General features: G+C 40.2%; 1 protein-coding gene across 2 annotated transcripts in view; it reads left to right on the forward strand.

Moving 5' to 3' along the window:
* The first annotated feature begins 2,033 nt into the window (after window positions 1–2,033).
* The window catches only part of LOC139746035 (RAB6A-GEF complex partner protein 2), a 56,071-nt gene continuing 40,233 nt past the window's right edge, over window positions 2,034–17,871 (forward strand). For both annotated transcript variants that reach the window (XM_071656847.1, XM_071656848.1), the window contains exons 1-4: window positions 2,034–2,148; window positions 5,820–5,941; window positions 6,915–7,042; window positions 7,268–7,375. In XM_071656847.1, coding sequence (XP_071512948.1) covers window positions 5,823–5,941; window positions 6,915–7,042; window positions 7,268–7,375 — 355 coding nt within the window. In that variant the 5' untranslated portion in view covers window positions 2,034–2,148; window positions 5,820–5,822. The remainder of the gene's footprint in view (window positions 2,149–5,819; window positions 5,942–6,914; window positions 7,043–7,267; window positions 7,376–17,871) is intronic.

The raw sequence follows: 17,871 nt of genomic DNA on the forward strand, positions 1-17,871 counted from the left end.
ATACACACTCCATCTCCTTTTCACATCACCACTACTTGTTATCACCTCCCCATTAGCCCTCTTCACTGAAGTTCCCATTTGCTCCCTTGTCTTACGCACTTTATTTACCTCCTTCCAAAACATCTTTTTATTCTCCCTAAAATTTAATGATACTCTCTCACCCCAACTCTCATTTGCCCTCTTTTTCACCTCTTGCACCTTTCTCTTGACCTCCTGCCACTTTCTTTTATACATCTCCCACTCATTTGCATTTTTTCCCTGCAAAAATCGTCCAAATGCCTCTCTCTTCTCTTTCACTAATAATCTTACTTCTTCATCCCACCACTCACTACCCTTTCTAATCAACCAACCTCCCATGCTTCTCATGCCACAAGCATCTTTTGCGCAAGCCATCACTGCTTCCCTAAATACATCCCATTCCACCCCATTCCCCTTACCTCCTTTGTTCTCACCTTTTTCCATTCTGTACTCAGTCTCTCCTGGTACTTCCTCACACAAGTCTCGTTCCCAAGCTCACTTACTCTCACCACTCTCTTCACTCCAACATTCTCTCTTCTTTTCTGAAAACCTCTACAAATCTTCACCTTCGCCTCCACAAGAAAATGATCAGACATCCCTCCAGTTGCACCTCTCAGCACATTAACATCCAAAAGTCTCTCTTTTGCGCGCCTATCAATTAACACGTAATCCAATAACGCTCTCTGGCCATCTCTCCTACTTACATACATATACATATGTATATCTCGCTTTTTAAACTAAGTTTTCCTAATCACCAGTCCTTTTTCAGCACATAAATCTACAAGCTCTTCACCATTTCCGTTTACGACACTGAACACCCCATGTATACTAATTATTCCCTCAACTGCCACATTACTCACCTTTGCATTCAAATCACCCATCACTATAATCCGGTCTTGTGCATCAAAACCACTAACACACTCATTCAGCTGCTCCCAAAACACTTGCCTCTCATGATCTTTCTTCTCATGCCCAGGTGCATATGCACCAATAATCACCCATCTCTCTCCATCAACTTTCAGTTTTACCCATATTAATCGAGAATTTACTTTCTTACACTCTATCACACACTCCCACAACTCCTGTTTCAGGAGTACTGCTACTCCTTCCCTTGCTCTTGTCCTCTCACTAACCCCTGGCTTTACTCCCAAGACATTCCCATACCACTCTTCCCCTTTACCCTTGAGCTTCGTTTCACTCAGAGCCAAAACATCCAGGTTCCTTTCCTCAAACATACTACCTATCTCTCCTTTTTTTCTCATCTTGGTTACATCCACACACATTTAGACACCCCAATCTGAGCCTTCGAGGAGGATCAGCACTCCCCGCGTGACTCCTTCTTCTGTTTCCCCTTTAAGAAAATTAAAATACAAGGAGGAGAGGGTTTTTAGCCCCCCGCTCCCGTCCCCTTTAGTCGCCTTCTACGACACGTGAGGAATGCGTGGGAAGTATCCTTTCTCCCCTATCCCCAGGGATATATATATTCATTTATCTATTTATTATATATTTCATTTATTTTGTTTTGTCGCTGTCTCCCGCGTTAGCGAGGTAGCGCAAGGAAACAGACGAAAGAATGGCCCAACCCACCCACATACACATGTATATACATACACGTCCACACACGCAAATATACATACCTATACATCTCAACGTATGCATATATATACACACATAGACATATACATATATACACATGTACATAATTCATACTGTCTGCCTTTATTCATTCCCATCGCCACCTCGCCACACATGAAACAACAACCCTCTCCCCCCTCATGTGTGCGAGGTAGCGCTAGGAAAAGACAACAAAGGCCCCATTCGTTCACACTCAGTCTCTAGCTGTCATGTAATAATATATATATATATATATATATATATATATATATATATATATATATATATATATATATATATATATATATATATATAAGTGGTAAAATTGAATCCTAAATCTATTTCGGCATTGGGATCCGGATCCGGATTTACCCTGCCCAGCGAACGCTGGTGCTGGCGAACGGCCGACCACGTAAACAGTGGCCCAGCTGACGGGCGGCCGTAGTAAATGACAGGAAGGACACGCCACCTCCGGGCTTCACCTCGTTACCCTTTGTCCTGCAGGGAACTGAACAGGTTATTTACGGAGGAGGAGGTTGTAAATTATGTTGATTTACGTTTACGGGTGTTTACTGTGGTCCAAGGAGGGCTTATCCCACCCCCAGGGAAGTGTAAATGAGGAGGAGGAGGGTATAAGAGACCTAGGATTGTGTCCCCCCAAATTGGGGTAGGAGCGTTCATGGAACGACTTAATGGCTGTATTGCTCGTTAGAATTCAGTTGATCACCTCGTGTTTTCCAGGTCTGGTAAAATGGCGTTCAGAGAGAGAGAGAGCTCAGACCTCTTGCCCATGAATGTGGAAATGCCTTTCAAATATTCCCCGTGGTAACTGGTTACTGGTCTTGTCGACTTTCGTCACGGGGAAAACGGGTTACTTTTTTTTTATATGTAACTGTTTTGGTGGTAGAAATGAGCAATTTGTTGGGGGAGATTAACTCCCTCATCCATATATTGCAATATTCCTCCCCCATCCCAAAGTGAACCCCATAGACGGCTTTGAAGATGAGGGACAGTGTGGGGGTTACGTGCAGCAAATCTTGTACAAATATGACGACCAAAATAGAGCCAATCCAAACTAATCTAGAATTGTGAGTAATTTACCTATCTAAATACGCGCTGAAATAAGCATTGGATTTCATGCGATGTTTTGCAACAGTAGTGAAGTGTTTTATTGCAGAGAGCAAAAGTTACGGAGCATTATATTATACTGTAAGATACTAATTAAGGCATTAATAATGAGGGTTATGAAAGGGAAAGTATGGGGTCAATATGAGGAAGTGAAAAACATAAAAAAGTGACTGGAACTGCATAAAAATCTCGTCTAACCTCCTCTCGCAGCCTTACCGTATTTATCGTATTATTTAAAAATAAAGTGATTGTTATGGTCCCTAATTGTAAATTATGGTTTCCTATTATATTCATATAGATCGGAATGAAGTACATTGTATACTTGCCCATGTTAAATCATGCAGTACATGTTCATATATTTTGACAATAATATTGAATTTTAAGGTATATTGACTGTTAAGTCAGGTGCATCTTCCACAGATTGTTGATTTACATTAATTTTCAAATTATAGTGGAAACGCAACAACCTCTTGTGTGTGATATCACATGATTCTAGTGTATGATGGAATCTATAAGTGTCTCCATGAATGTACACACTGCTTGTTGATACATAATCTTGTACAGTTTTTAAATAATACTGTATTAAAAATAAGGTAAATGTTGACAGCTACGGGAAGGTGAGATACATTTGGCTAAGTTAGGCTAGACTCCAATATGGAATGGAAAAACATCTTGAATGCCTACTTCAAGCATATGTAAAGTTGTGTGGAGATGTGGTGTTTATAAAGAGAACCTTTTATGACTTGCAGATTTTCTTAAGCCATGTTACTAGCTTGTCATATTCAAAATACATGGCGAGTGTGGCATTTGCAAGACTTTGTTGGAATGCGTGACAAACATGGTGGTAACACCCTGCAGTCAAAATTCACAGTAGCTGTGTTACTACCCTTTCCTCATGTCAATAGCTTCTGCATTTAGGCTTAATCAAACAACAAATAAATGTTTCTTACCATTTTTGGGTGATTAAAGGACTTAAATAGCATTCAAGAACTTATAGGGTTGTTGAGAAGGTCGAGGAAAGTATTTCTTGAATAGAGATCTTCACGTACTCTCTTTACATCATCAAGGGTAGAGCGTATTGTAGTCCACAGTATCTCTCATTAATTACCTCAAAATGGATATAATTTTGGCATCCACAGACTTCTTTGACTTATAGCACTTGATAGTGAAATTCATGTTTTTATCACTCTATGCCTCCCCTGTGAGGCAGTGATGGGTGAAATGTAAATATAATTCATGACACAACATATAGTCACACATGAAGAGAACACATCAGAGGCAAATCATAAGAAATGAAACACTGTGCACAAAGGAACTAAAATTCTAGTATAGATATGTGCCTGATTTGACATGTTTATGTGTCAACAAAATGTCTTAACAGACTGGAGTCTCTGCAGCTAGAGTTGCATCGAATGCAAATAGTAACTGAGTCACCTCCCATGCTTCAACAACCCCCAGCATATTCTATGCCCATCCCTCTCTCTCTACTCTCTTGCATTTACCTCCCTCACCATCTCATCCATGAACAGATTGTACAACCATGGTGATGTTACACATCTTTGACGTAGCTATTCCTTCGCTAGGAATATCTACCCTCCTCCCCTCAAACTGATATTCTGTGAGGTGGAAGATCAGTATTTTAGTAGTCGTCTTTTTTCCTGGCAGGAAGTTTTCCTGTAATCCTTCATCTTCATGTTCTTATGCTTTCAAATGTTGCAGGGCAGTCTGACCATGGCAAGAAATGGGAGGTGTGAAGAATGAAAAAATGTCTCTCTATGTGACTGTGTCTTGTAAGCAATTTTCTGTTGTCGCATCCCATCCTAGCTTCCCCTCTCTTTCGAAAACTTATTTTGTACCTGAGTGAAGTTGTTGTAACAGTGACATCTTTGTCCCGGGCATTGTAAGAGGTCTTTCTTAATGGCCTAGTGTCTGATGGAACACTGATGTCTTGATTAGGTGAGAGCTGCTTCTTTGAGGGGAGTTCCAAAACAAGCTATTGCTGCAACTGTAATTTAGATGGCTCACGAAGAGTGAGAGGCTATACCTCACCAGAATAAGGGGGTTGGAGGCCTTACACCACCTGAGATACATGGATGAATCTTATGAGTGTAGGAAGCACCTCAGCTTTTTTATATAGTGACAGTTGCTTTGTGTGCCAGCACTTCAGTGGTTGTCAAACTGCACTCCTCTGACCAAAGAAGCTGTCTTACCTTTCTGCCTCAACCACATGTGGACTAATGGCAATCTGTTCACAAACATAAAATCTCTCCTTGTTACACATAACACTTGACAACACCTAACTCATATAGCTCATTCTTCATAACTCTAGATTTTCCTGTGGTGAGCACTACGCACTAGCCCTGCCTTTTGGCAAAATAGTTGGAGCAGATGAAAGAAGTAGAAGGTAGGAACATTAAGGCAGGAGCATTAGGTAGAAAAATTATTTAGAAGTAAGTAGGAACATTAAGTAGACACATTAGGTAGAAGTAGTCAGTACGAAAATTAGGTAGATACCTCGGCAAATAGTGCGCTAGTAGTTGCCCTCTTCAAGTGGCCTGTAAAGGGTGAGTCATAAATGGCAGTGGAGGCCACTAATTATAGCCACCCCCTTGAGCAAGTTCCAGTCGGAACAGGCATCAGAGATACAGACCACATCTTTTTGTTCTTCAAAACTCACTCTTATTTTCTCTTCCCTATTCTCCCCTCTTTCCATCTTGGAAATCAGTGTTTTGATTGCAGACAGCAACAGGCCCAAGGTACAAACACTGGTAGTTAGTGAATGATGGTAATGTTTTTGTTGCTTGATGCTGCTTCACTGTACCATGCTGTTGTAGCCCGTTGTCAGGTTGCTGTAAGGTTATTGAGTGTCTGTGAATGAGCATCAACCAGCATCATATGTTTCATGATGGTCAAAGTGGGTGGATTCTCATGGAAGTACCCTGCTTTGATGGCAAAATGGTGCTTTAACACCGAAAAAAAAAAGTGCTATCTTGGCAGAGAATTATTTTTTATGTATTCAGAATGCACTTTTTTTTTCCTAATGGAGGAATACATTACAGAGAATGGTGGAAGTACGAGCCCAAGTATTAGGTGGTCCAGTGCACCTTGCTGGTGACACAGTGCAAGTTTGTGTCACCATTACTGTTCCCTCATTAGATCCTGCTCTTCGTGCTCAGTCCAGGTTGGTGGATTAGCATCATAACTATGTTTTGTCGTACAGAAAACTTAGTACCTGTAAATAGCTAAGAAATACAATTTTTCATTTTTCTTCTGTAGGAAAGTGATTACTGTATTTAGTTATAGTAATTCTGTCCATGGAAAAGGTGTCTCAGAATTCAAGAGAACATTTGGCAAATGATAATGCGAACAGTAAAATATTTGTTGAATAAGATTTTCTTGTTGTAGTCCATCATAATTATCAAAGAATGTCAGCTGAATTTCTGTAAAGCTTGGTTGGCTTTGAGAGAAATGTTGACACCATATCAGGATAACACATGTATCAGGATGTTACAATGAAGGCCACCTTTGGCTTGAGGTAGAATATACAACCATTAATGCTTCTGGTGTAATCAGAGGCACTGTATTCAGATGCTACAGCCTAAAGTTTTTCAGTACACTGTTTAGTCTACGCGGAGATGTCAAGGCTGTAGGTATGAGATCTACATGTACATGTAATAATTTGGGAAGTTGCACCACTAATTTACCAGATAGTAAATGTTAATGAAGAAAACCCATAGCAATCGTATTTGTGACACAAACACTATAAAAAATATTACACATCTTGCTTCAAATGTTTGAGAATACTTCTGGGGTGCCTCATATGTTAGACAGCAGTGCAGCATAAGTTAAAGGATGTGAAGCACGTGTAAACAGTGTTTCACCTGATTGAGTTGTTTATCAATTTATTTTGAAAATTATACTTTAGTTAATCATAATACCAAACTTATGGAGATATCTTTTAAGAATATGTGAGAATATTCTGCACACTGAATGTATGTGGATGTCAGGACTGCTGCAGTCAAACGTGTAAGTGGACATGGTATTTGAATGCATCATTTTACTGCTTTAAGTTCATCATCTAATCATTTGCTCAATCCTCTTACAGGATTTTCACACTATAATTAGCCTTTTTGAAAAAACTTTTTTTTTTACAGTGATGTGTGTGAAGTTCTTGCCTGGGGAAGTGCACAGATTCATTGTCAATGTTCTGTAAATGAGTCTCGGGTTCGTCTTCCAGCTTATAGTCCCAAACAAGCAGAAGAAAGTGCTGTTACTAATGCAGGTAAACTCCATATGAATGCTGTTGACTTTTGTCTCTTTTTATATCGTGGAAGATAATTTAGAAAGAATCATCTTTTACAGGCTTTATGAAAATTTCTACACTAAGGAGTATATAGATATTTTTAACTGAACATTAGTCTGTTTGCTTTTTACTTATTTGGACTTGTAACTAAAAATAAAGATTGGGTATTTTGACACTACATTGCTTTTATTTTATTTTGAACAGATACGTCATTTGCTCCATGTCGAGGAGAACGTGGTCATGTTGTTTTGTCAACTAAGCCCAAGATCCTCTTTTGTGATCTCCAACTTTTGCCCGGTGAAAGTCGATCATGTAAGGACACTGAAGTGTGTGTAATTTAAGTAAATGTATTGTCAGTAACCTATCCACTATACAGTGCGTGATATTTCTCTAATGAACCTCACAGGATGCATACACATGGTTCTGGGAGCGATGAAGAATGTGTAGAAGGAAAGAACGTTATCTTGGAGAGCAAAAATGGGCATGTTTGAAGGAATAGTAGTCCAGTCAATGTTATATGGTTGCGAGGAATGGGCTATAGATAGAGTGGTACGGAGGAGGGTGGATGTGTTGGAAATGAAACGTTTGAGGACAATATAAGGTGTGAGGTGGTTTGATCGAGTAAGTAATGAAAGGGTAAGAGAGATGTGTGGAAATGAAAAGTGTGCTTGAAAGAGCAGAAGAGGTTGTGTTGAAATGGTTTGGGCATATGGAGAGAATGAGTGAAGAAAGATTGACAAAGAGGATATATGTGTCAGAGGTGGAGGGAACAAGGAGAAGCAGGAGACCAAATTGGAGGTGGAAAGAAGGAGTGAAAAAGATTTTGAGCAATTGGGGCCTAAACATACAGGAGGGTAAGAGGTGTGCAAGGAATAAAAAGAATTTGAACAATGTGGTATACTGGTGTCGATGTGCTGTCAGTGGACTGAACAGTCCAGGGCATGTGAAATGGCTGGGGTAAACCATGGAAAGGTCTGTGGGACCTGGATGTGGATAGGGAGCTGTGGTTTCTGTGCATTACACATGACAGGTAGATATTGACTGTGAATGAATGTGGCCTTTTTTAGTCTGTTTTCTTGACACTACCTTGCTGAAGTAGGGGGTAGTGATGCTGTTGCCTTTGGGGGATGGGATAGCATTGGGAATGGATGAAGGCAAGCATGAATATGTATATGCCTATGTGTATATGTTGATATGTATATATATGTGTGTGTGTGTGTGTATGTGGGTGTTTATGTATATATATGTGTGTATATGAGTGGATGGGCCATTTTTCGTCTGTTTCCTGGCACTACCTCACTGATGCGGGAAACTGATTAAGTGTAAAAAATATTTTTTTTTTTTTTTTTTTTTTTTTTTTTATACTTTGTCGCTGTCTCCCGCGTTTGCGAGGTAGCGCAAGGAAACAGACGAAAGAAATGGCCCAACCCCCCCATACACATGTACATACACACGTCCACACACGCAAATATACACACCTACACAGCTTTCCATGGTTCACCCCAGACGCTTCACATGCCTTGATTCAATCCACTGACAGCACGTCAACCCCTGTATACCACATCGCTCCAATTCACTCTATTCCTTGCCCTCCTTTCACCCTCCTGCATGTTCAGGCCCCGATCACACAAAATCCTTTTCACTCCATCTTTCCACCTCCAATTTGGTCTCCCTCTTCTCCTCGTTCCCTCCACCTCCGACACATAAATCCTCTTGGTCAATCTTTCCTCACTCATTCTCTCCATGTGCCCAAACCATTTCAAAACACCCTCTTCTGCTCTCTCAACCACGCTCTTTTTATTTCCACACATCTCTTTTACCCTTACGTTACTTACTCGATCAAACCACCTCACACCACACATTGTCCTCAAACATCTCATTTCCAGCACATCCATCCTCCTGCGCACAACTCTATCCATAGCCCACGCCTCGCAACCATACAACATTGTTGGAACTACTATTCCTTCAAACATACCCATTTTTGCTTTCCGGGATAATGTTCTCGACTTCCACACATTTTTCAAGGCTCCCAAAATTTTCGCCCCCTCCCCCACCCTATGATCCACTTCCGCTTCCATGGTTCCATCCGCTGACAGATCCACTCCCAGATATCTAAAACACTTCACTTCCTCCAGTTTTTCACCATTCAAACTCACCTCCCAATTGACTTGACCCTCAACCCTACTGTACCTAATAACCTTGCTCTTATTGACATTTACTCTTAACTTTCTTCTTCCACACACTTTACCAAACTCCGTCACCAGCTTCTGCAGTTTCTCACATGAATCCGCCACCAGCGCTGTATCATCAGCGAACAACAACTGACTCACTTCCCAAGCTCTCTCATCCCCAACAGACTTCATACTTGCCCCTCTTTCCAAAACTCTTGCATTTACCTCCCTAACAACCCCATCCATAAACAAATTAAACAACCATGGAGACATCACACACCCCTGCCGCAAACCTACATTCACTGAGAACCAATCACTTTCCTCTCTTCCTACACGTACACATGCCTTACATCCTCGATAAAAACTTTTCACTGCTTCTAACAACTTGCCTCCCACACCATATATTCTTAATACCTTCCACAGAGCATCTCTATCAACTCTATCATATGCCTTCTCCAGATCCATAAATGCTACATACAAATCCATTTGCTTTTCTAAGTATTTCTCACATACATTCTTCAAAGCAAACACCTGATCCACACATCCTCTACCACTTCTGAAACCACCCTGCTCTTCCCCAATCTGATGCTCTGTACATGCCTTCACCCTCTCAATCAATACCCTCCCATATAATTTACCAGGAATACTCAACAAACTTATACCTCTGTAATTTGAGCACTCACTCTTATCCCCTTTGCCTTTGTACAATGGCACTATGCAAGCATTCCGCCAATCCTCAGGCACCTCACCATGAGTCATACATACATTAAATAACCTTACCAACCAGTCAACAATACAGTCACCCCCTTTTTTAATAAATTCCACTGCAATACCATCCAAACCTGCTGCCTTGCCGGCTTTCATCTTCCGCAAAGCTTTTACTACCTCTTCTCTGTTTACCAAATCATTTTCCCTAACCCTCTCACTTTGCACACCACCTCGACCCAAACACCCTATATCTGCCACTCTGTCATCAGACACATTCAACAAACCTTCAAAATACTCATTCCATCTCCTTCTCACATCACCACTACTTGTTATCACCTCCCCATTTACGCCCTTCACTGAAGTTCCCATTTGCTCCCTTGTCTTACGCACCCTATTTACCTCCTTCCAGAACATCTTTTTATTCTCCCTAAAATTTACTGATAGTCTCTCACCCCAACTCTCATTTGCCCTTTTTTTCACCTCTTGCACCTTTCTCTTGACCTCCTGTCTCTTTCTTTTATACTTCTCCCACTCAATTGCATTTTTTCCCTGCAAAAATCGTCCAAATGCCTCTCTCTTCTCTTTCACTAATACTCTTACTTCTTCATCCCACCACTCACTACCCTTTCTAAACAGCCCACCTCCCACTCTTCTCATGCCACAAGCATCTTTTGCGCAATCCATCACTGATTCCCTAAATACATCCCATTCCTCCCCCACTCCCCTTACTTCCATTGTTCTCACCTTTTTCCATTCTGTACACAGTCTCTCCTGATACTTCTTCACACAGGTCTCCTTCCCAAGCTCACTTACTCTCACCACCTTCTTCACCCCAACATTCACTCTTCTTTTCTGAAAACCCATACTAATCTTCACCTTAGCCTCCACAAGATAATGATCAGACATCCCTCCAGTTGCACCTCTCAGCACATTGACATCCAAAAGTCTCTCTTTCGCACGCCTGTCCATTAACACGTAATCCAATAACGCTCTCTGGCCATCTCTCCTACTTACATAAGTATACTTATGTATATCTCGCTTTTTAAACCAGGTATTCCCAATCAACAGTCCTTTTTCAGTACATAAATCTACAAGCTCTTCACCATTTCCATTTACAACACTGAACACCCCATGCATACCAATTATTCCCTCAACTGCCACATTACTCACCTTTGCATTCAAATCACCCATCACTATAACCCGGTCTCGTGCATCAAAACCGCTAACACACTCATTTAGCTGCTCCCAAAACACTTGCCTCTCATGATCTTTCTTCTCATGCCCAGGTGCATATGCACCAATAATCACCCACCTCTCTCCATCAACTTTCAATTTTACCCATATTAATCGAGAATTTACTTTCTTACATTCTATGACATACTCCCACAACTCCTGTTTCAGGAGTATTGCTACTCCTTCCCTTGCTCTTGTCCTCTCACTAACCCCTGACTTCACTCCCCAGACATTTCCAAACCACTCTTCCCCTTTACCCTTGAGCTTCGTTTCACTCAGAGCCAAAACATCCAGGTTCCTTTCCTCAAACATACTACCTATCTCTCCTTTTTTCACATCTTGGTTACATCCACACACATTTAGGCACCCCACTCTGAGCCTTCGAGGAGGATGAGCACTCCCCGCGTGACTCCTTCTTCTGTTTCCCATTTTAGAAAGTTAATACAAGGAGGAAAGTTAATACAAGTTAATACAAAATATATAAATATATATATATGCAGAACTTCACTTCACTGTGAAGAGGTATATGCACAATCACCACTGGAAAGAGAAAATAAGAACAGTGAGTACTTTTGTTTATTACATCCTCAGAGAGAGTGGGAGGGATACAGGTGATGAAGTCATTAAAAGCACACAGGCATCAGTGAGGCAGGGCTTCATTAATCCCTGTGGAGCAAAGGTGGACAATGAGGTCTGATGATGTGACCGGACGTGTCTGACCTTCCTCCCCTTACATGGTGTCTGGACAGGGTTATTTTGGGGAATACTTCTTAATAATCATTTCAGTTCACAGTTTTTCACATTTAAAATGGCCAGAGGACATATTTAGATTATGATCAAATGTGCCAGAGATTAAACATGATTCAGTCACATTTCTTTCACTAAAACAATTTGATTTAGCTGGAATAAGCCACTACTCTATTGGGCAGTCCTAACACATGTTGAGATACTCGTCATATCTTTCCCCTATTGTCCAATATAAAATTGGTTACAGTCTTTACATGGGACTTTATAAACAACACCTGTATTATTTGATGGGTTATTTTTGATAAGGGCTTTCCTGATGGTGTTGACATATTTGAATGCAACTTGTACATAAAGTTTTTTGAGAATGTGAACACATTTGAGAAAATTCTCATGATAAGGAAGAACATGGGTTGTTTGGTTACTTTTACATTATGTCTTATTATTTTGGCCACTATAGAAACATTTCCTTGCTGTATTCTGCCACTGGTCAAGTATATTTATTGGGTATCTTAACCTCTGTCCAGTGAACTGAATCATTTTCAGTTCATGTAAGAATTCAGGATCTGAAATCCTATATGCTCTCAGGTACATAGATATGAAGACCGATCTTTTTACATTATGCTTTGTATAGTAGTGGACATAAGACAGTATATTTGTGGGTTTTTTGTAAACCTTAGTTTTCAAGGTACCTGTAGCCCTGATGACCTCTATATCCAAAAAGGGTAACTTATTATTCATTTCGACTTATTGAGACCACTTTATGGAGGGAGCCAACAAGTTAAATTTATGCAGAAAGTCATCAGTGGGTAGATTGTTAGGCCAAGAGTAAAGTATGTCGTCCACATATCAGAGCCAAACTAGGTCTCATTCCTTTATAGTGTTTAGCAAATGGCTTTCAAATTACTCTATGTAAATATTTGCTAACACTGGCCATACCGAATAGTTGTGCAAAATGTTTGCCCTCAAACACAAAAGATGAATTATCTACACAGTCTTGTTAGTTTAATTTTGTTTTTACTGGGGATACCTTGATGTTGTTTCCCAAGATGTTTGGGAAGGAAGGGTAACACATCATTTATCGGGACATTGGTAAACAGCGATTTCACTTCAAAACTCTCTAATCTATAAGGATATTTTATATTTAGAGATTTCAGCTTTCTAACCAGATCCTTACTGTTCTGTACAAATGAATTTGAAATGGTGCCCACAGTTGGAGACAGTAATGTCACTAGCTACTTGGATAGCTTATATGTAGCAGAACCTATAGAGCTTATAACTGGCCTCAAGGGATAGAGTGGTTTGTGTTCCCTTGGAGTTCATAAGTGGTAGTGTGGTCTGTAGGGGGTCAGACTTGTTGGGTCAATGGTTGAGGGGGTTTGCCTGAGGTCTCCAGACCTGGGAAAGTCCAGTGGAGGTAGAGAGCTTGATCATCTGGGATGTGATAGAGAAAAAGAGTAGTGACCTAGCTTGTCCTGCACTTTGATGATTTATAAAGGGATTAATTTTCTTATGTACATGGCTTCTATTACTGTAGTCTTGTAGGGTTATGGCAGTGTTTCAGTAAGATGCTGACAAGTGAGGTTTATGTTATGTTGCTGATGCATATTTAGTTTAGGACCTCTGTTTTGAAGATGAAGTGTTAAGCATCGACTGAGTGATGTAGTAGTCATACCGATGTTGTTCATGTTGCTCTGAAGTTTACAACCTTCAACTACATTGGTAGACTGTAATGGGTTATTGCTTTGTGTGAGGCTGTAGCTTATTATGTCATCACCAGTTTTCTTGTTCTTTTAGTAAGTGATGATTCTGAGATGATCTTCAACGATGTTGCAGGTAATGTTCTTGTTTATTATCTCCTTCAGAATACATTCATCTGTCCGACAGGTAGGAGACATATGGTTTTAGTAGAAAACTCAATGAACAGGTGCAGGTTGTTGTTGAGTGTGATTAACTAGTTGAGTTTTGAGTAACACACTCGTCTCTTTATCAGGGATCTTATTAGAAAAACCAATGTTAACTAAAATTCGCTTGAATCTAGTGATTTCGTAGCAGAGGAGGTCCCATGATGAACAGTTCTTCCGAGCACAACTTAAGCAATGCTAAAGTTGTACCTCTCAAGGCACTCACTCACAGCTTTCAGACACCTTTCCCATACTGTACTATTTGGTAATAACAAATAAACGGTTACAAGGTGCACATGAAAACTAGGGGTGACAATATATCATTTCTGCTGGACGTTATCTTTACGTATAGAAGAATGGAAATAGAACATATTTTCATTCATGATGGTCTTGACTGAACCAGGGAACATGTAGTAGCCAGGGGAAACCACAAAGGTCTATAGGACCTGGTTGTGGATAGGGGGGCTGTGGTTTTGAGGCTTTATGCACAACAGCTAGAGAATGGATGTGAGCAAATGAGGCCTCTTCTTTGGTTGTTCCTGGCCCTAACTTGCTGACATAGGAAATGGCAAATGACTATAAAAAAGTATATGGTGTAAAATCATGACAGGAAAAAATTATAATGTCAATATCCTCCCATACCAATATAAAGGGATGTATACTACTTTTGGGGTATTTTCTTGAATAGCACACACACACACACACACACACACACACACACACACACACACACACACACACACACACACACACACATATACATTAAGTGAGCATCATATCAGATTTATGCCACAGTTTTACAGTTAAGAATGGTGACTGGGAAATTGCACAAAACTACAAGCCACTGTCACTAACAGGTGTGGTTTCTAAAACACTGGAATAGATAGGTTTGTAAAACATTGGAATAGATAATCAAAAACAAATGAATGGCTGCTTGCAAAGGAGGAACTAACTAACTGGGAGACAACATGGTTTCAGGGAAAGGAGGTTATACATTACAAATCTTCTAGACTTCCATGACAATGCGAGCTCCATCTTGGATCACTGAGATGGATGGGTAGAATGTGTGTTCGTGGACTGCTAGAAAGCTTTTGACACTGTACCTCATGATTAAGAAGTTACACCTGCGGGCAGGAGTAAGGGACAGATAGAAGATTACTTTAGTGGAAGGGAACAAAGGATGCAGGTAAGAGTGCATTCTTGAAATGGGCTGGGGTTACAAGTGGCATGCTGCAGGGATCTATCTTGAGCCTGTTGCTATTCTTGGTGTATATACTTGAATTGCCCGATGACCTGGGCCAGTACCTACTTAGGAAAATGATGGTAACTGTTTCTTAGGATAAACTTATGAGATTAAAGAAGCTACAGAATTCATAATATATAGTCATTACAACTTGAGTGTAGCCAATCCTGTCTAATGAATTTATTGAAAATTTTCAGTAAAGTGCATTACAGCCTGGGTAGGGAAAACAAAAACAAATGATATTAAATGGAAAAACATGATTACTTTTTTAAGTCTTTGGATGCATACTATAAAGCTTGGTCGATGTTCAGTTTCATTTCATAATGTATTTTAACGATCAAGAATTAGATCAACCTTTTGATAGGACTCGTGGGCTTTTGCTGTTGAGGTCCTGCTTCTGGACAGGACTACTCAGCACTCTATCCCTCTGATGCCCATTCCCTCTGGGAACTCCTATCCAGAGAGTCTCCACTTATCCCTGTACTTACGTGCCTACCTCGCATACACCATTCCACACATTCTTCCATCATTCTTTCCCTCCAGTATTCTTCCACTCTGTTTGCCCATGTCACAGGTGGTCTTCCACTCACACCAACCCTTTTAACTGTACTATCATACTTTCCACATGTCCATACCACCTTAAGGTATTACATTTCACCTACTCTACCACTCCATAATTCATTCCCTTTGCATTCCTTGCCATACTACATCTCTCATACACCCCTTCATTTCTTCATTCCATCTAGTCACACCAAATGCTCTTCTCAAATAGTTCATTCCCACAGCCTATATTCTTAACCTCTGTAATTCACTCCAAGTCCATGTTTCAGCTGCATAGGTCAGGTTTGGGAGGACTATGCTGTCCCTTAATCCTCTCTTCACTTCCATACTTACATCTCAACCCTTCTTTATTCTATTAAGAGACCCACACCTCAACCCTTATTTATTCTGTTAAGGGACCCAATGACTCTTCTACCCTGTATTGCTCTTTCCCTTACCTTTCCTTCCATTTCACCAGACTTACTCAAGATGGCTCCTAAATACTTAAATTCTCTCCCCACTTCCAGTCTTTCTCCTCCCATATTCAAAGCACAATTCAATACACTGTCTTCTTTCACTCTATATGGTTTTACAAAATCTATACTTTCCCTCTGGTTCCTTTCAAAAAACCTTGACTTTACTTTTACTTAAATTTATCTTCAATTGCCTACACTTACACACATAAAACACATTTACAACCTTCTGCAACTCTTACTCACTCTCAGCAAACAACACAATATCATCCGCAAACTGGCTTGCCTCTAGCCACCATATCTCACCACCACACTCCATTTCTGTACTCCTTCTCCCTAGTTTTGCTTCTATTTCTCTTTTCACTCCATCCATATATATATATATATACTAAAAAGCCATAGTGACATCATGCAGACCTGCCTTACACCTACATGTATACCAAAACTTTCGCGAAACTCTCCAATCCACTCTTACACATGCATTTGCTCCTCTGTAGAAGGCTTTCACACCATCCAGCAGTTGCCTCCCAACCCCATATATCCTTAATACATCCCAAAAAGCATTCCATTCAACTCTGTCATAAGCTTTCTCCAGATCCATGGAAGCTACATACAACTTCTTACCTTTCATTAGATACTTTTCCATGGTCATCTTTACTGCAAAAATCTGATCCACACATCCCGTACCTTTACTAAAACCCCCTTGCTCTTGACGTACTCTGCATTCAGTCACTTTCATCTCAATATCAATCAATATTCTTGAATGTAATTTTCTTGCTATACTTACCAGACTTATTCTCCTATATTTGCTGCATACATCCTTAGCACCTTTTTCTTTGAATAAAGGAGCAATAATAGCTTTCACCCACTCCTTGACACAAGCTTTTGTTTCTATGGTAAATTGCATGTCAGATGCATCCTCTCCATCACACTTTCTCCTCCATCTTTCAGCGTTTCAGTTGTAACAAAGTCCACTCCAGGTGCCTCTCCTACCTTCAGCCTCATAATTTCCCATCTTACCTCCTTTTTTGCTCTAGGTCCTTGCACTTGTATCCTCTTCCTTCCATCCTCCATACCCATGCTTGTAACAAATGCTGTGCTGCCTACCTTTCTTCTACATTCATCAGTTCTTCAAAATACTCTTTCCATTTTCCTTTCATTTCCTCCATTTGATTCAACAATTCCCCTGCCTTACTTCTAACATTAATATTTCCACTCTTACATCCACCTCTTTCCAGTGTAATTTCTTATTTTTCTGAAACTTTTCATTCAACTTTCTTCCAAAATCTTCAACTCTCTTTGCTTTCCTCTATCAGCTTTTATGACATTCTGCTTACACATTTCATTTTCTTCCCTCTTCCTTTGCTGAACTTCCTCTGGTACATTCTTCAAGCAATCTGCTATATGCCTTTTACTTCTCTTCCACAGCATTTCTAATCTCTTCTGTGCACCATGTATTGCCCTTTTTATTCCTATATCTCAGGACCTCATATTCATCTACTAATTCTACAACCTTTAATAGTATTTCTCTGGACTTTTTAAACACCTAATCCATACATGACTGCTTCCCTTTATTCACTGCACTTACCTCTAAACTTTCAGTTACCTTCCTTTTATACTCCTCCCTGCATTGTTTCTGATTCATCTTCTCACTTGCCAATGCTTTTACCTTTCCATTTTTCCTTACACCATACCACCATTTCTCCCTGCTCCTCATCCCCATAAGAACTGCAAAATGGTCAGAGTCTCCAAAGAATCCTCTCACATCTCTTTAACATCTAGCATGGCCTTT

Source organism: Panulirus ornatus, chromosome 63 (genome assembly GCF_036320965.1).
Source record: "Panulirus ornatus isolate Po-2019 chromosome 63, ASM3632096v1, whole genome shotgun sequence".
Classification (NCBI taxonomy): Eukaryota; Metazoa; Arthropoda; class Malacostraca; order Decapoda; family Palinuridae; genus Panulirus; species Panulirus ornatus.